General features: G+C 34.0%; 4 protein-coding genes across 4 annotated transcripts; 3 read left to right on the forward strand and 1 right to left on the reverse strand.

The window, feature by feature from the left end:
• Window positions 1-352: 352 nt before the first annotated feature.
• Window positions 353-2,992, forward strand: TRIADDRAFT_56841 (expressed hypothetical protein; the record flags this gene model as incomplete). The annotated part of the gene is made up of 4 exons (XM_002112592.1): window positions 353-703; window positions 1,627-1,764; window positions 1,900-2,059; window positions 2,472-2,992. 4 exons carry the CDS (start codon window positions 353-355, stop codon window positions 2,990-2,992), a joined length of 1,170 nt encoding a protein of 389 aa, XP_002112628.1.
• A 1,740-nt stretch (window positions 2,993-4,732) lies between these two features.
• Window positions 4,733-7,976, reverse strand: TRIADDRAFT_56842 (uncharacterized protein; the record flags this gene model as incomplete). The annotated part of the gene is made up of 10 exons (XM_002113027.1): window positions 4,733-5,140; window positions 5,265-5,333; window positions 5,415-5,445; window positions 5,568-5,680; window positions 5,779-5,872; window positions 5,972-6,046; window positions 6,172-6,374; window positions 6,631-6,667; window positions 7,615-7,723; window positions 7,919-7,976. The coding sequence occupies 10 exons, from the start codon at window positions 7,974-7,976 to the stop codon at window positions 4,733-4,735; spliced, it is 1,197 nt and encodes a 398-aa protein (XP_002113063.1).
• A 1,768-nt stretch (window positions 7,977-9,744) lies between these two features.
• Window positions 9,745-11,468, forward strand: TRIADDRAFT_37770 (expressed hypothetical protein; the record flags this gene model as incomplete). Its single annotated transcript, XM_002112593.1, has 5 exons — window positions 9,745-9,944; window positions 10,169-10,220; window positions 10,644-10,831; window positions 10,976-11,104; window positions 11,244-11,468. The coding sequence occupies exons 1-5, from the start codon at window positions 9,801-9,803 to the stop codon at window positions 11,466-11,468; spliced, it is 738 nt and encodes a 245-aa protein (XP_002112629.1). The 5' UTR covers window positions 9,745-9,800.
• Window positions 11,469-12,310: 842 nt separating this feature from the next.
• Window positions 12,311-14,477, forward strand: TRIADDRAFT_56844 (uncharacterized protein; the record flags this gene model as incomplete). The annotated part of the gene is made up of 7 exons (XM_002112594.1): window positions 12,311-12,325; window positions 12,699-12,761; window positions 13,230-13,281; window positions 13,709-13,765; window positions 13,802-13,869; window positions 14,126-14,254; window positions 14,394-14,477. The coding sequence occupies 7 exons, from the start codon at window positions 12,311-12,313 to the stop codon at window positions 14,475-14,477; spliced, it is 468 nt and encodes a 155-aa protein (XP_002112630.1).
• Between the last annotated feature and the right edge of the window lie 1,282 nt (window positions 14,478-15,759).

Consider the following 15,759-nt stretch of genomic DNA (forward strand, 5'->3'; position numbering starts at 1 on the left):
GATCTTCACCACGGACTTCAGGGACGTCACGTTACCGTCATGTTATCGTTGTTTATTGATGCTAGTTGTATCCATCGATGGACTAGAGCAAGGAAAACATCGATCATCGCGGTTCTATTCTCATCAACTTTCATCATTTTCGTCTAATTCCGCTGAAATTTGGTCAGAGTAACGTCAGATTGACTGGCTAACCAAACGGATTGTAGTTTATAACCGTTGGAATCCAGTTGAAGACATTCTTCTCCAGCAAGAAGAGGGATAACACAGCGTTTTAGATTGAGTGCAGCCATTTGCCAGCTACATAAACACATTCATTAACGACGATCATCATCGACTTGAAAGAGCAACGATCATGATTAAAATTATAGTACTAGTCTTGATCAGTGGTTTGACTTTAGTTACGGGTTTACAATCTACCAAGGCTTGTCCTTGCCAACCTGAATCCTTGTGTCGACCCGTTAATGTCGGTAACAGACCAGAAGTGATTGGATTTACGGTCTATCAAAATGCTTGGCTACATTACAACTGGACTTATCTAACCACATTAGTATTGGATGAAGTGCAATTAAAGAATGTCGATCCACATTTGTTATGCTATGCTCATGCTAGAAATGTCCGATTATTAGCTCTGGTTCAATTCCCAGAAGCTGCCATTGAAAATGAAACACTACAACAATCTTGGACTGTGGAAACCATACAAATGGTGAGATGAAGTTATTTTTATTATGCTAGGCGTTATTACAATTGTAAAATTAATTCTAGATCAGAAGTGACGATTAAAGTAACGCTATACAAGAATAGAAACTTGTAGAGAAATCAAACCGCAATCGTTCTATTCTTGCTAGTTTTACATCCCCCATATTTGGAAACGTAAATAGAGCATGACTAGAAGTTTAGCTGTGACTATTGACAATCCGTGTATATGAGAATAGACAAATCGCATTTCTGCGCGATTTTGATTTCCTACAGAGTTTTTTCAACAACAGTTGAGCTCGTTAATCTAATTTGATGAACCTTTAAAGTTAGTTGTTGACGATCACACATCAGCTGTTACTTCTGTATGGATTGATATAAAATTTCTAGCCAGGTAATTTAAAATGAAGTCACTTCAGACTGTCATTTAGACTTAAAAGCTAACGAAATTCTTGCTGTGCAGTATGTGTATACTTTCGGAAAACGTTGGAGTTACTATAAACATGGCTGTAATACCATCAACATTCAATATTCGTTGTTAACCACCGTATCATGACACATATTTAAATAAAATTCGTAGCAAACTAATCTGAGAATAAGATCATTTCAGATTATGATTTAATCTTACAAGGTAACAAAATCTCGCTGTACTGGATGTGTGCTTTTGTGAAACGTGAAAGTCATTACAGCTATCCAAATAAGTACTATACAATCCATGAATTATTGTTGGCAAGAATTTAACATGACTTATCGTTTAAAAGATACCATAAAAATAGCACTATTTGAGCTCGGTTATTGCTTTCGCTAATTTAATTACTACGACTATTATATAATTGAAGATTATAAAAATTATTGTAGATCAATAATTGAAATAGTAGAGTAACCATAGAGTTAACATTGCGTTTTAAAAATCTGCCATTTGGATATTAATAGGTTGCGGATAAACATTTAGATGGAATCAACATCGATACAGAAAAGTACTATCCAATCAATTCCTTAAAGGCAAAGAAACATGTCGACTTTATCAATCGAACCACAATTGCATTTCATGCCATCTTCCCTGGATCACTGGTAATCAAACTCTCTCTTAAATTATTTACATTCAATGATGTCTTTTAGTCGAGTTACTGATTGTACAGCTTATGCCATGTTCGAAATTGGTTTGGTCAACCTTTATAAATTATTCTTGTATCTGCCCTAACCTAGGTAACATACGATGCAGGCTATATCGACAATTGCGAACAAAACTCATGTTCTGACAGCATTACGATAGCATCAGTCGTCGATTTTATCATGACCATGAATTACGACGAAAATGGTCGAAAATATGCATACTCCAATTCTCCGTATTATAATACTGTTAAAGGTAATTCGTCTCTTGAACTTTCTTGATAGATTTATGTGTATATGCATACTTAGTCTTAAAAATGAATAGTTCTTAATCTAATTTAGTATACGTATATGTGTTATACTCGTATGATCACTGCTTTTAGTGGTTAAAAAATTAGTTATGTAAATAGCTTATTCTAATCTCAGAAATACACTGCAATATTTTAGTATTGTAGTACGTCCATCTAATAAGCGACGTACGGCTATCCTTTAAATCATGTTTGACTATCAAATACATGTGATCTACAGAACAGTACTTCACTCCTGGATATAGCTCACTAAAACTAAAAGTATATACAGTATATACTTTTACACATTCATGCTGTATGATTACATTAATGCAACCGTGAATAATCGTTCTTATCATTCTTACTTACATTTTAAATCAGGTATTAAATCTTATTTAAATGCTGGCATAAATCCTCAAAAATTGGTCGTAATCCAACCTTGGTATGGTTATGACTACAAGTGTATAATTCCCCCTGGAGCAGATTACTGTATCATTAAGGAAGACTCCGCACTTGCATCGACCAATAATGCTACTAAACCAAAGAGGAGAATATCAAAATTTCCTTTCATTATACCTAGTGATGATTGGAAAGTAGACCCAAATCAAGCGTCCATTACCTACGGAGCTATTTGCAACCGTCTCCGTAACCATAACAACACTCGAAAGTGGAACCCTGTTACAAAGACTCCATATTTCAATTACAAGCGAAATACTGGAGAAATTCATCAAGTGTGCTATGATGATGCCGAGAGTATGCGGCTAAAGAGCGATTATATATTTAGTATGAAAATACGCGGTATAGGGGTTTGGACCGTTGACTTTACGGACTATACCAATTTTCCAAAAGAGTCTGCCGCTTTATGGCAAAGCTTGACATTTGGGTTGGAAAAAATGCCCTAGAGGATGAATTTCTAATCTACAGTGCAAAATGAATTATTCGTATATTTGTATATAGTAGCGACGCAATAATCTCATATCATAATACGATGATGGTTTCAGTTTTGAATAACCCTAATGCTGCAAGATGCCCTTATTAAACACAACAGTAAATTATGAAGTAATTTGTAATGAGTTTTCGTTTAAATTTATCCGTTATTTTAACTCGTACTCCACTTTTCGATTCCAATTTGTGGAAAGCAGTTTAACTTACTCCAACAAATTAATTTTCGGATCTTTAGTAAACTTGATTTTTTGCTATAGTTATACGAAACAAATGGGTTAATATGAGATACCGTTTTAATATTATCATTTGTTACGCAAGGTCATTTTATTTGATTTCTTCACAAATAAGACGAACCATTCTTAGCATCCTTTAATCAAGTTTAATTAATACTACATGCAAGTAATACATTACTGTGAAATATCCTTTATTATTACTATTATGTAAGCGATATCACATTACTTGATTTCTTCACAATAACACCAACATATTTTTGAATTCGAGTAATCATGTTTTATTCAATACTACGGGTTTACGAAAGCAAATGTATTTACTATGAAATTTCCTTTAGTGCTGTATTATCATTATTTAATTTCTTCACAACAACGCAATCCGCTTTTGAAATCGGTTGATCATGTTTTATTTATAATCGTGATCGAATTTGTGCACGAAAATGTGTTTACAAATGTATAGAACGCTATGAGTAGCGCAAATACTCATATACATTGATGATGCGATACGAAATTTACTCCAAATGACGGAAAACCATACAAAATTAATTTTACAATGTATTTTCCTGTCTTTAAAAACGTTGAGTACTATACGCATTAATTATACTATTAACGTAGAATCAGCATTCATCTACGGTTACAGTAATGAATTGCCTTCCATTTGTTATCGACATTACTCAACTGTTTCTTATCAAAACAGTCTTATATAGTTCATATATATATACGACGTATATACACATTTATGTATTTTTTAAATATTACAATTTTTTACGGCGATATAATCAAGCTTGCAATTAAAACTTAATAAAGGATAAAAAATATTTGTCAGCAGTGTTGTTTTAGTTACTAATATCATACTTTGCACTTATTATATGAGTTTTAAAGCCAACGGTAAGTATGCGGTCGATTCCGCTTTAACTAAACTCAGATTAATGTAATCTCACTAAAAAAGTCAGGGATTCATACTGACGATAGTAATTTACACTTACGTTCACGTGTATAAAATTACTATTTAACCCCGCCACACACCCAGCATATTCATTTCGATTATTAAATCATTGATAAAAGTGATTTGATATTATGTACAAGGTGAATGCAATAAATGAAAAGTTTAAAATATGACATTACCACTTTTCATGTTAAACAAGCCAATTTTACATTTAAGTTGATGCAAAATTTCGTAATTGTTAATATCAAGAGCTGTGCAGCTGTGAACGCTAATACTGTATAATACACAACAAAGAAATTTTAACTGATCGATTAGCTGCATAGTTTTTATACGTAGAAATTCAGATATATAAACGATAGCACAATTATGAAGTTATTATCACAAAGTGATCTCACGCGTTCCGACATTTATATTCCCAAGTTTTGATAAATACTGTAAGTCTTTGACATTAAGAAGGAATCTAACAGTGAATCAGAATCTAGTATTAGATTCAATACATAGAGTATCATGTTGCAACAGAATCACTCAGTCACACCACTACGTAAATCATCCACTTTGTTATCAGGAGCACCACTAATGATAACAGCAGTTTCACTTTCATTGATACCATCAGTACGTGCATTAGCTGAATCGCTACCAGTATTTTCAAGTAATCTGCTAGTTTCTGCTTCATTAAGTTCAGTCTCTTCAGCTAAGAGATTAACTTCCATTGGGTTTCGGCTCCGTTTAGCTCTGCCCAAAAGATTAAATTTGCCAACGCCTTTCATATGTTCAACGACATCCTGGTGAACATCGGAAACATCCCACATACTCATGAAGGATGTATATAACGAAGTATGAGGTGCCGCTCCGTCGATATAAGGTTTATGAGAAAAGACAAAGTAGTGTAATAGGGCAACTATAAACATTTCGATACATATAAGGAAGTTCTAAAAACAAATGGTCAATAGAATATTGTGATGATTTCATTCGAGAATAACATTGAATCATTCGATTAGCAACCTTCTATCTTAAATTGAGCCATAAGGTCTTATTAGAGCCCGTATATCTTACCTGTAAACCTTTGGCAACTAGCTCAGGGTCGTAAAAATTCCACTGCTTATTAGCCCTAATAACTCCGGTCTGCAAACAAAAATTGTTACGCGAGTGTTAATACTGGCGATGAAAAATACTCTTAAATATTTCGATCTAGAAGGTTCTTACGTCAACCAGTACTGAAATGAAGCAGTCTTGCCTAGACAAGGTAACAAAGTTATGTTTTGAAATTAAAAATAGCAATTTTGTAACTTCAGCCTGTAACACAGCACAGTTAACAGTTCCTGCTATTCTCATAACTAGAAACCGTGGCCAACTTACCAGAATGAAAAGAAAATTATAAATTTGATTGCAGCAAATTTTCCAATGGGTTTAATTGGTTTTAATTCTTCTTTAAAGGCTTTGTAGAACAACGTTAGACAATACAAAGCGATCTGAAAAGAAAGATTCAAAATAACATACAATTATTTCTTCTAATACGAATTATTGTAAATTGATATGATAGTAACTACTTGGCAAAGAAAGTACATACCAGTTGCGTAAAGTTATCAATAATTATTATGTAAGGATATGGATAAGCAAAGTTAAATTCTCCTTCGTGATAAGCTCCAGCGAGATGACAACCTCTATTGGGTATAAGATTGCAATAAGGAGTATTACACTAGATGTAAGGGTTAAAAATTTATTCGATAGATTTAAAAATTTGATCTATGCAGCAAACTTACAAAGCAATTAATGTTGTTAGAGGCATAATGACAACGTAAGTTAGTACTCCTTGTTTACACCTAATTAGGAAGGGCCTATAAACAGTACGATGAATCAAGAAATGTTATAATTTTGATAATCAATCAACAGCTGTGCTGATTCACGCCATCTTATGGATGCTTACTAATGTAACTAATTAGTATCTACACTTTCGTATTACCTGCCGTTCTTCCATGCCTTAAGTTTACAAAATGGGAAAACATGAGTTATTTGGGGCTTCTCCTGTAGTCTTGCAACAATGTCATATTCCGTTTTCAGAAAGTTTAAGAGGTAAACCATGAAGTTGTATAACACGTACGCTTCATAGCAGCGTCTAACAGTATCAAAATAGAATCCAATTTTTGGAAAACGGAGTGCGATCCACTGTAATTAGAAGCAAATTATTGATGAGTTTTAAGATTGAGGATAGTTTATATAAGCATTCTTTAAAACCTATTCAATGTAAGTTTATCATGATACAAGTATCTAGTAGTTTGATTTCACACCAAAAAAGATGTCGATACTGTAGGTTTAAAGACTATTAATATTTGAAATTCATCGTTTCAATATCATTACTAGTACTCGTATATTGAATCATGAATACAGCAATTACATTCTCGACAAGATTAGATTAACTAACCGAATTTAAGGAATAAATTGGTACCATCCACAGAATCCTGCAAAACATAGACAGAGTATAAATTATATTAACGAATCAAGTTTTTATGAACAATTTAAATGCACATTTCCAAAAATTATAATTATTATTTCAAAAAATAGTCTAAATAGATCATGTAGTTAGAATTGCAACACCTTATATCTACTCGTTAAGGTATGCGTAGTACTAATTCTAAGATCGCGATAGTCAATTAAACACACTGTACTCGTCCCATTTTTCAATAAATTTTCTAGCGTAATACAGAATGCATAATTGGAATACTCCATAACACATCTTTTAGATTATGATCTGATTTTTGGATAAATGATAGCCTGTATCAGTAACCGCTGTGTCCCATACTTTTAACTGTTGTTTTGATTTTCGAGAATGTCTGTAATCAAGAAATAACAAATTACCGTTCTCGCGGTATACTTCAATGAGGTTTAGTGTAAGTTATTCGATCGGCAGTTCAATGAAGTACTTTTAAGCTTTTCTAGATCACTGGCAACCATACATTGGTTTAAAACATAGCTGAGGGCGCTGGCTCTATACGCTATCGTAGCCAAATGCGACAGCATCACCAATACCGTTTAAATTTAGTAAGGGATCAATTATCGAAATTTAATCTATGCATCTATTTAGAAGCAATCGAATCGAAAATATTAACTATCTTATTATATTATTGAAATTATTTCAACCAATTCTAATGCATGATACCATGAGACATTCCCTTTTCTATCGTTTTGATTGCTCTATATCAGTATGAATATCGTCATCTTTAGACAGGCGTATAAGAACCTTCGATTGTATTTTACGGTGGAAAAGAGCCCACTAAAACTTATTGCTGAAGTTCTTCTTACATTAATTATTGCATAGACAGTACAATACTTGAAGTAAGTCTTAATATTGCTACCCATGGAGCCTCTAACGATACCACGGAGATATTCCTTCTTCTACCATTTTTACCATTCTAAATGTATTTTTTTGCCTTTACATAAAAACGTTTGATCTGAACATTCGATATTATTTAGTGTAGATAAGAACCAAGCACTGCTGTCATGGTGCATCGAGTAGTCTAAGATGTGGACATAGTCAAGTTGACAGATATTATACATTGACTATGCTATCATTTCCAGTAACCAGCATGCACGATAAACAAGTTAGCATACCCTTTTTCTATAGTTTTACTCTTCTAACGTGGAATGGGCCCGTCTTTCCATAAGAATATGCCATAGAATTATAGTACGACTAAAGATGACTTTACACTTACAATTAATGTTGCTCTTAACTAACAAGAACATCGTTGCAGCACTATCGACGTCTGTCATATGGCGTACTGAGTATCTAAATTAAAAATTAACCGTGGCAGTACCAGTCCCGTAATAACATTATAAAGTTAAAATTGAATAGTTACTTACTTACTGTGCGTCAAATTTAGACTCTAAAAATCGTTATTAAAACGTTTGTAAGGTAAGTTAGAGCAGCACAAGGTTAAGCGAATCGTTGTTTCCTTGATTTTACCCATGATAACAAGGATAGCCATTATGGTTTTACGACAAGGTCGAAACCTGTGTAGACTCCAACTGTAATTAAATCTATTTACGGAAAAATCAAGATACTACCATTTCTATTCTTTGTATAGCTTTCGATCAGTATAAGAAATGTCTTACAACCTGCCTATACCTATTTCATCAGTGCAATAGCACATATACATCTATTCTACTAAGCACAAAAGTCCCCCCCAAAAATCCTCTCCTGGTAATAGGGCCGTCATAGGTGTCATAGCTTGTTGTTGTCGTCGCCGTTACCTTATAATATGTCTTTGCAGAATAGGCTGCGTATAATTGAGCAAATGTTGTAATACTCTTCCATATTCTCTCTTCCTTATATCAATGAGTTTATTTTATACTAAAATTGAGTCTAAACGCAACGATTTTCAAGTTATTTGCCTACTTGATCATTGAAATCGGACGGGTAGTTTCCCTAATCCATCGACTCCATATTGTTTACGTCTATGTCGGCAGTCCGGATAGATTTGAAAGAGCTTCAGCACAGCTGTCCAAATCGTATAGAAGTCGTGCGCTGCCGCAGGACTGATAGAAATGCCCATAGCGCGTCGTCCTGAACGGAACAGTACTCGCAATCGATTCACTCATGACGTCACCATCCATCGTTCAAGCTTTCTATTGGACAAGATCATAACCATGACATTATTTTTGTTCTAAATTGTAGATCACAGTAGAGTCTAGAAGCCTAAATGATGTCGCCAATAGGGGTAGTGCGCCTCAGGGTGACATTATTTTTGTATAGATTATACGATATAGTATGATCAATAAGAAAAAATAATATCGCCAATACTGGCTTCGGGTGCACGACATTATTTTTGTTCTAACCAGCTATAATATCCTATAATAGGAGCAATAGTTATGTCAGTGGTATGTTGCCACGGATTTTATGACGTCATAATACCTGGCTTCAAATATGGATCTTTTCCTACGTCACTAAAAGTGGGATGGACGTTGCCATGGTGACGGATCAGATCTGAACTCCAATTATAGAAATTAATTTATTAGTGATTTTGGGGGAAGTTAGTGAAGGTTAAAGGTTAGCATAGGAGAGGACTAGACTGTGCTGTAGAATTCTACGGTCTAGATCTAGCATCTGTAGTCCCTGGTACGAAATATAGCTGCTCTTGTTAACGTCTCTAACTAAAGCTTCAACAGTTAACTGCTCAGCTACGAAGGTGTTCTGTATCCAGCCAGAGACGTTTACTCGAAGCCTTATGAAGTTAATTACAGTATGAATAAATCCTTTCTAGTCAGATCCTTTTCAGTAATGAATTTAGAGTGCAAACAACTGTCTGTACTGCATACTGTAGTATTACAGTATCACTGGATATGATTGCACTACTCTTGGCTTACCATGGTATTACTCAGCATTTCTCATTGTTTCCTAGTCAGTTACAGTACTCTACCATTCATACTCATCGCAGCTCACCTAGGTTTATAGCACTCTTGACCTAGATCTGCTCTCTCATTTCCATCTTCACCTTCTTCAGAACTTGTCTGGTGAATTTCTCATATCACCGGTAGACTGTCCTATTCTACTCAGCATACTGCAAGTACAATCCAATTACTATCAAGTGGATACTCATGGCCTTCCAATTTAAGAGCGTGTTAATCACTGGAGCGAATCGAGGACTGGGACTCGAATTTGTCAAGCAATTAGCCAAAGCATCGCCGTCTCCCAAATATATCTTTGCTACTTGTCGCTCTCCAGAGGGTGATACTGTTAAGGTTAGTTGTATTACCCAATTGCAATATTTTGAATGGTGGATTAGAGAGTATGTTGTACATTCGAATATCAACAGAAACACCATGCGTTCTAGAGCAGTTTATTAAATAAGCTCGTATATCCGAGATCATCTGCAAATACTCATATGATGGTATAATACAGTAGAGGAAACAATGACATATAGCAATTGAACGCACTCATATTTTAATATCTCTACCTTTTATAGAACTTAAGAGAACTCGCCGCTAGTCATAGCAATGTGACGATCATTAAACTAGGTCAGTTGGCCGAATCTTTCATGAGTGATAACAAATCATTTCAAATTGAAATATTGCGATCAAGTCCAATCAATCGACCAAGTTTCTGCATAGACAGCATCATATACGGATAGATTGAATCCTAATCTATATCCTGTCCATCAAGTTGTTCACCTATCCAGTGCTGCTATCGTACCTGTATTTTAACTGGAGAATAATAAATGGACATGCAAAAAACTTGGTTTCTTTATTGGACTTGATCTGAAAAGTTTTTTACTTCAATGATTTTCCAAATGTCAAAATCGGTTACTTGCAGTATGAATATCTACTTCTTGATACAACACTCTACAAAGTGAAAACAGTATAGAGTTAGATGTCAGAGATACCATGCATAAAGTTTGAAAATATCTTTGATGCTGTAGTCTGGTTCTAACATTTTTATAGATGCTTCGGATAAACAATCTATTGAAAATTCAGCAGCTGCAGTCAAAGAGAAGTTAGGTGATGAAGGGCTTGATCTGATAATTAATAACGCAGGAATTGGAGCACCTGGAAAACTATTGCAAGTTACAAATGAAGATATGATTCGTGTTTATCAAACTAACGTTATCGGACCACTCAATGTCGTACAGGTATAGTAAGATATTAAAGAACAACGATATTTTAGCCAAGTTTAATTTCAAACTGTTTCCCAGTCTACGTGTGCTATATACAGTAGAATGCAAGCATCTTGGCAATAATTGTGATACTATTTGATGTTACATTGCATTCAATAGGCCTATCACTCCTTAATAACAAAAGCAGGAAAGAAAAAAGGATTTGCAGCCGTGATCAATATGTCGAGCTGGCTAGGATCATGCGAGCAAACATCTACCGGTGGATTTTATCCGTACGGTGTTTCTAAGGTAACTAGTAGAAACTACGATAATACTCACTTTATAAAAGAGATTTCTTGTACAAGTTCATACTCTGTACCTTCTACAATAAGTCATACAAAAATGAGAAAATATGATAGTAATGTCATTTCATTTGAAATTATTTTAGGGTGCAATGAATAGAATGACGAGAGCATTAAGCTATGATTTGATTGGTGATAACGTCATTGCCGTGAGTATGAATCCGGGATGGGTTAAGACTGACCTTGGTTCACAAAATGCAACACTAACTACGGAAGAATCGATTAAAAAAATGCTTAAAGTGATTAGATCTTTGGACAAGAATAAGAATGGAACATTTTGCGACTACAACGGACAAATCGTCCCGTGGTAAAATTTCTGCGAAGAAATATATAGTAAATTAAAGTAAATGTAGACTGTGTTATCATTGCTACTTTTACTGAGCATCAGCAATACTCATAGCAATATACGAGTTAGGGTTAGGCTCATATATGTAGATCGAAGTAATCGTATTTGTTTTCTTACACTTTCAATAAACTTGCAAATTTTTCCGAATAGGATAATAATCGTATTAAATTTGCTACAGCTGCAGTATCTAAATTATTTCGTTGCACCAAAAGATTGCAATGATAGTGTTACATGCAAGGAAGGACTGTTTGATTTTTCTAATGAGCTATGCCTACTGAATGTATATTGCAGTATATTTGACTGCTATTAGGCAGTGTACAGCATGGCAAGAAATAAGTTACTAGGGTTAATTGAACTAACTTTGGCATCATCACCCTGTGGAAATTCATAAGCTGTAAATACAACCGTATAGATAATTGCCATGCCATTTCGGATCTCAGCCTTAGACCAATTCCAATAGTTGTATCGTTTATGCTTTCAAAGTTGAAGATAATAATATTGCGATTGGTTTGATTGTAAATTATGCAATAGTAAAGACAAAAAATTTTATTTGTGTGAGATACAGGTATACTGACTGATATATAAGAGTATAAAGAGTCAGATGCTAAAAGCTGTTAATCCGTTAGTGCAGTTCTGTGTGGATGAACCCGTATATTTATTGCGTATATACAGCACAGATTGTACAAAATTACTGTATAGAGTATTATGTATTAATTAACAAACACTATTAGTATAGATCACTTTTAGTATCAATAAGTAATTAGTAGATGTATCTGTATCGCCTTGCTTATAGACCAGTATTACGACATGGTTAGAACTACCGTACGTATATCAGTGACTCATAGTTTACATTAAAAAGTTGAAAGAAATAAAACTACTCAGTACTACTGTACAATAAAAAGTAATCTAAACATCAAGAGTTCGAGGTTGTACTGATCTGGCTGCGTGCAATTTGAGCCAAATTTAAAGTATATTTCTTCAAAATTTAAAGATATAATTCAAGGTATCACCATAGCTGAATATCTTTCAACTATTTTAAAGGGTTCGCCATGTCTCTGTAATATTGGTTTTATGATTAGTAGCTATTATTCGGCGTGATACAGATACAGGACAATCGCAATAATGCGCGTATTAATTAATAGTTAAACTATGATCCTACTAGAACTAAAAGCGGTTGCAACCTTGCAATTTGCAGCCCAACACATTCTTAACCTGGATCCGCTTCTCCCATTTCCGTCTTGTCGTCCTTCATTCTAAGGTCAGTACTAGTCTCCTCTGGTCTATCTCTCATATCATCGGTAGGCTTCCTATTCTACTGGACTTTTGTTGAATCCACTTCTAGTCAGCACTCTGCAAGTACAACCTAATTACTGTTGGTTTAACATTCATCCCCTTCCAATTCGAAAGCGTGTTAATCACTAGAGCAAGTTGAAGATCGGGACTCAAATTTACCAAGCAATTATCTAAAGCATCGCCGTTTCCCAAGTATATATTTGCCACATGCTGATCTCCAAGAGGGTGATACTGCCAAAGTTAGTTGCATTACCCAATATTTCAAACCGTATATTGGATAGTATGCAGATAGTAAATTAAATTACTCGCGAATTACAATAATATCAATGCATGCATTATGTGTTCCAGAGGAGTTTACTAAGATGAATCTGATCTCATCTACTAATAGATTGATATCCGAATTGCTTGATATGAACCATTGAAGTCTTCGTAGAACTTAAAAGAACTAGCCGCTAATCGTAGCAATGTGACGATAGTTAAGCTAGGTCAGTACTAATACATTGCACCTGTTGACCGAATCTTTTATCCATGATAATAATCCATGCAAATTTGGAGATATAGATTTAAGCCCAAAGACCGACCTAGTTTTTGCATAGACTGTATCACATAAAAATAAATCTGGTCCTAATTCCATTCATAAGTTTTCCAGCTATGCAGTGCTGGTGCCATACCAATATTGTAACAGGAGGATAAATGTTCCTGCAAAAACTTGGTTTCTTTATTGGACTTGACCTAAAAATATTTTTTACCATGGTGATTTTTCCAAATATCAAAATCAATTGAAGTATGAATATCTACTTCTTGATACAGCACTCTACAAAGTGAAAACAGTATAGAGTTAGATGTCAGAGATGCCATACATAATGATTGAAAATATCTTTAATGGTGTAGTTTGGTTCTAACGTTTTATAGATGCTTCGGATAAACAATCTATTGAAAATTTAGTAGCTGTAATTAAAGAGAAGTTAGGTAATCAAGGACTAGATCTGATAATTAATAATACAGGAATTGGAGCACCTGGAAAACTATTGCAAGTTACAAATGAAGATCTGATTCGTGTTTATCAAACTAACGTAATGTCGCACAGGTATAATACGACATTAAAGAACCGCCATGTTTTAGCCAAGTTATATTACTTCATCCTTCAATAGCGGTACCTAAGTCTACATGAAAAGCAATTCCTTGGTAGTTGACTAATACATATTTGCGACACTTTTTTTGCGTTGATAATTAACAAATAATAAAAAGTAATGATACTGAACGTATTACACAATGCAAGAATCTTAACAGTAATTATGATATTACTTGACTTTGCATCGCATTCAATAGGCCTATCACTTCTTAATAATAAAAGCAGGAAAGAAAAAGGGATTTGCAGCCATGATTAATATAACGAGCTGGTTAGAATCATGCGGGCAAACACCTGTTGGTAAATTTTACCCGTACGGCCTTTCTAAGGTAACTAGTAGAAACTACAACAATGCTCACTTTATAAAGGAGATTTAATCTATAAGTTCATACTTTATATCTTCTATAATAAGTCATACAAAAATGAAAAAGTTTGATGCTAGAATCATTTCGTTTTAAATTGTTTCAGGCTGTAATGAATAGACTGACGAAAGGATTAAGTATCGATCTGATCGGTGATAACGTCATTGCCATAAGTATGAATCCGGGATAGGTAAAGACTGATCTTGGTTCGCAAAGTGCAACACTGACCACGAAAGAATCGATTGAAAAAATGCTTAAAGTGACTAGATCTTGGACAGGAATAAGAATGGAATATTTTACAACTACGTCGGAAAAATGGTCCCCTGGTAAAATTTCTGTGAAGAAACGTATTGTAAATTTAAACAAGTGTAGATGCTGTTATCATCTACTTACGCTTATTGAGCTTTAATAATACTCATAGCAATAAATATGTTAATCGAAGTAATCGTAGTTACTATTTGGCGCTTTCAATAAATTTGTAAATTTTACCTACTTGGATAATAATTGTACAAAATTTACTACCGTTATAGTATTTAAGGACAATTGCTTAGCATTAAAATTGCCTGATGTGCGTACGCCAAAAAATTGGAATGATGGTGTTGCATACAGGCTTGCGAGGGAGGACTGCATGATTTTTCTAATGATCTCTACCTATACTGTATACATACAAACGTATAGATAATTGCCATGCAATTTCGGATCTCAGCCTTAGACTAATTCCAGTAGTTGTAATATTTGTGGTTTCAAATTTCAAGATGACAACGTTATGACTGGTTTAATTGTAAATTATGCAAGAATAAAGACGACAAATTTTATTTGTGTGAGATACTAGTATATATAATATATATATAAAAGACGCGAATGCTAAAAACTGTTAATCTGTTAGTGCAGTTTTGTGCTGATGGACCGTACAATTCTTCTCTCAGTAATCCATCTTGTTGTAATGCAAGTATATTCGTTATATCTTTCTCTTGTACTGCTCTATTCTCTCTTTACTTCGTTCTCTACTCTAACAGAATAGTAGCTGTCTGTACGTTGGTATTTGCAAATAAAAATTTTTTTTATTGAATTAATTTAATTATTAGTTTCTTTTTTCAATTCGTTCGTTCCTCAACTCTGCTCAAGTCTCTTTGATCCTATTCTAGTAAAGTATTGTATAGGCAGAGATTATTAAAGTAAGACTATTTTTGTAAGCTCGAGTTGCTTTGGTACATTCCAATTGGTAGAAATTGCACCTGTATTCAATTTTTTGTCCGTGCTGATTCATTTAGCGCAAGCTAGCTCCGTATTTAAAATCAATTTTGAACAATTAAATCGATGGATCAATAGTTACTAAGATTGTAATTATAATTGTAATTATTACATCTTGTGTATAATTGTAATTGTAATTATTAAATCTTGCGCGTAATTGTAATTGTAATTTACTGTTCAAAGTCTGAAAGTAATTGTAATAATAATGATTATTTTCAAAT

This window comes from Trichoplax adhaerens, genomic scaffold (genome assembly GCF_000150275.1).
Source record: "Trichoplax adhaerens TRIADscaffold_5 genomic scaffold, whole genome shotgun sequence".
In the NCBI taxonomy this organism is placed as follows: Eukaryota; Metazoa; Placozoa; class Uniplacotomia; order Trichoplacea; family Trichoplacidae; genus Trichoplax; species Trichoplax adhaerens.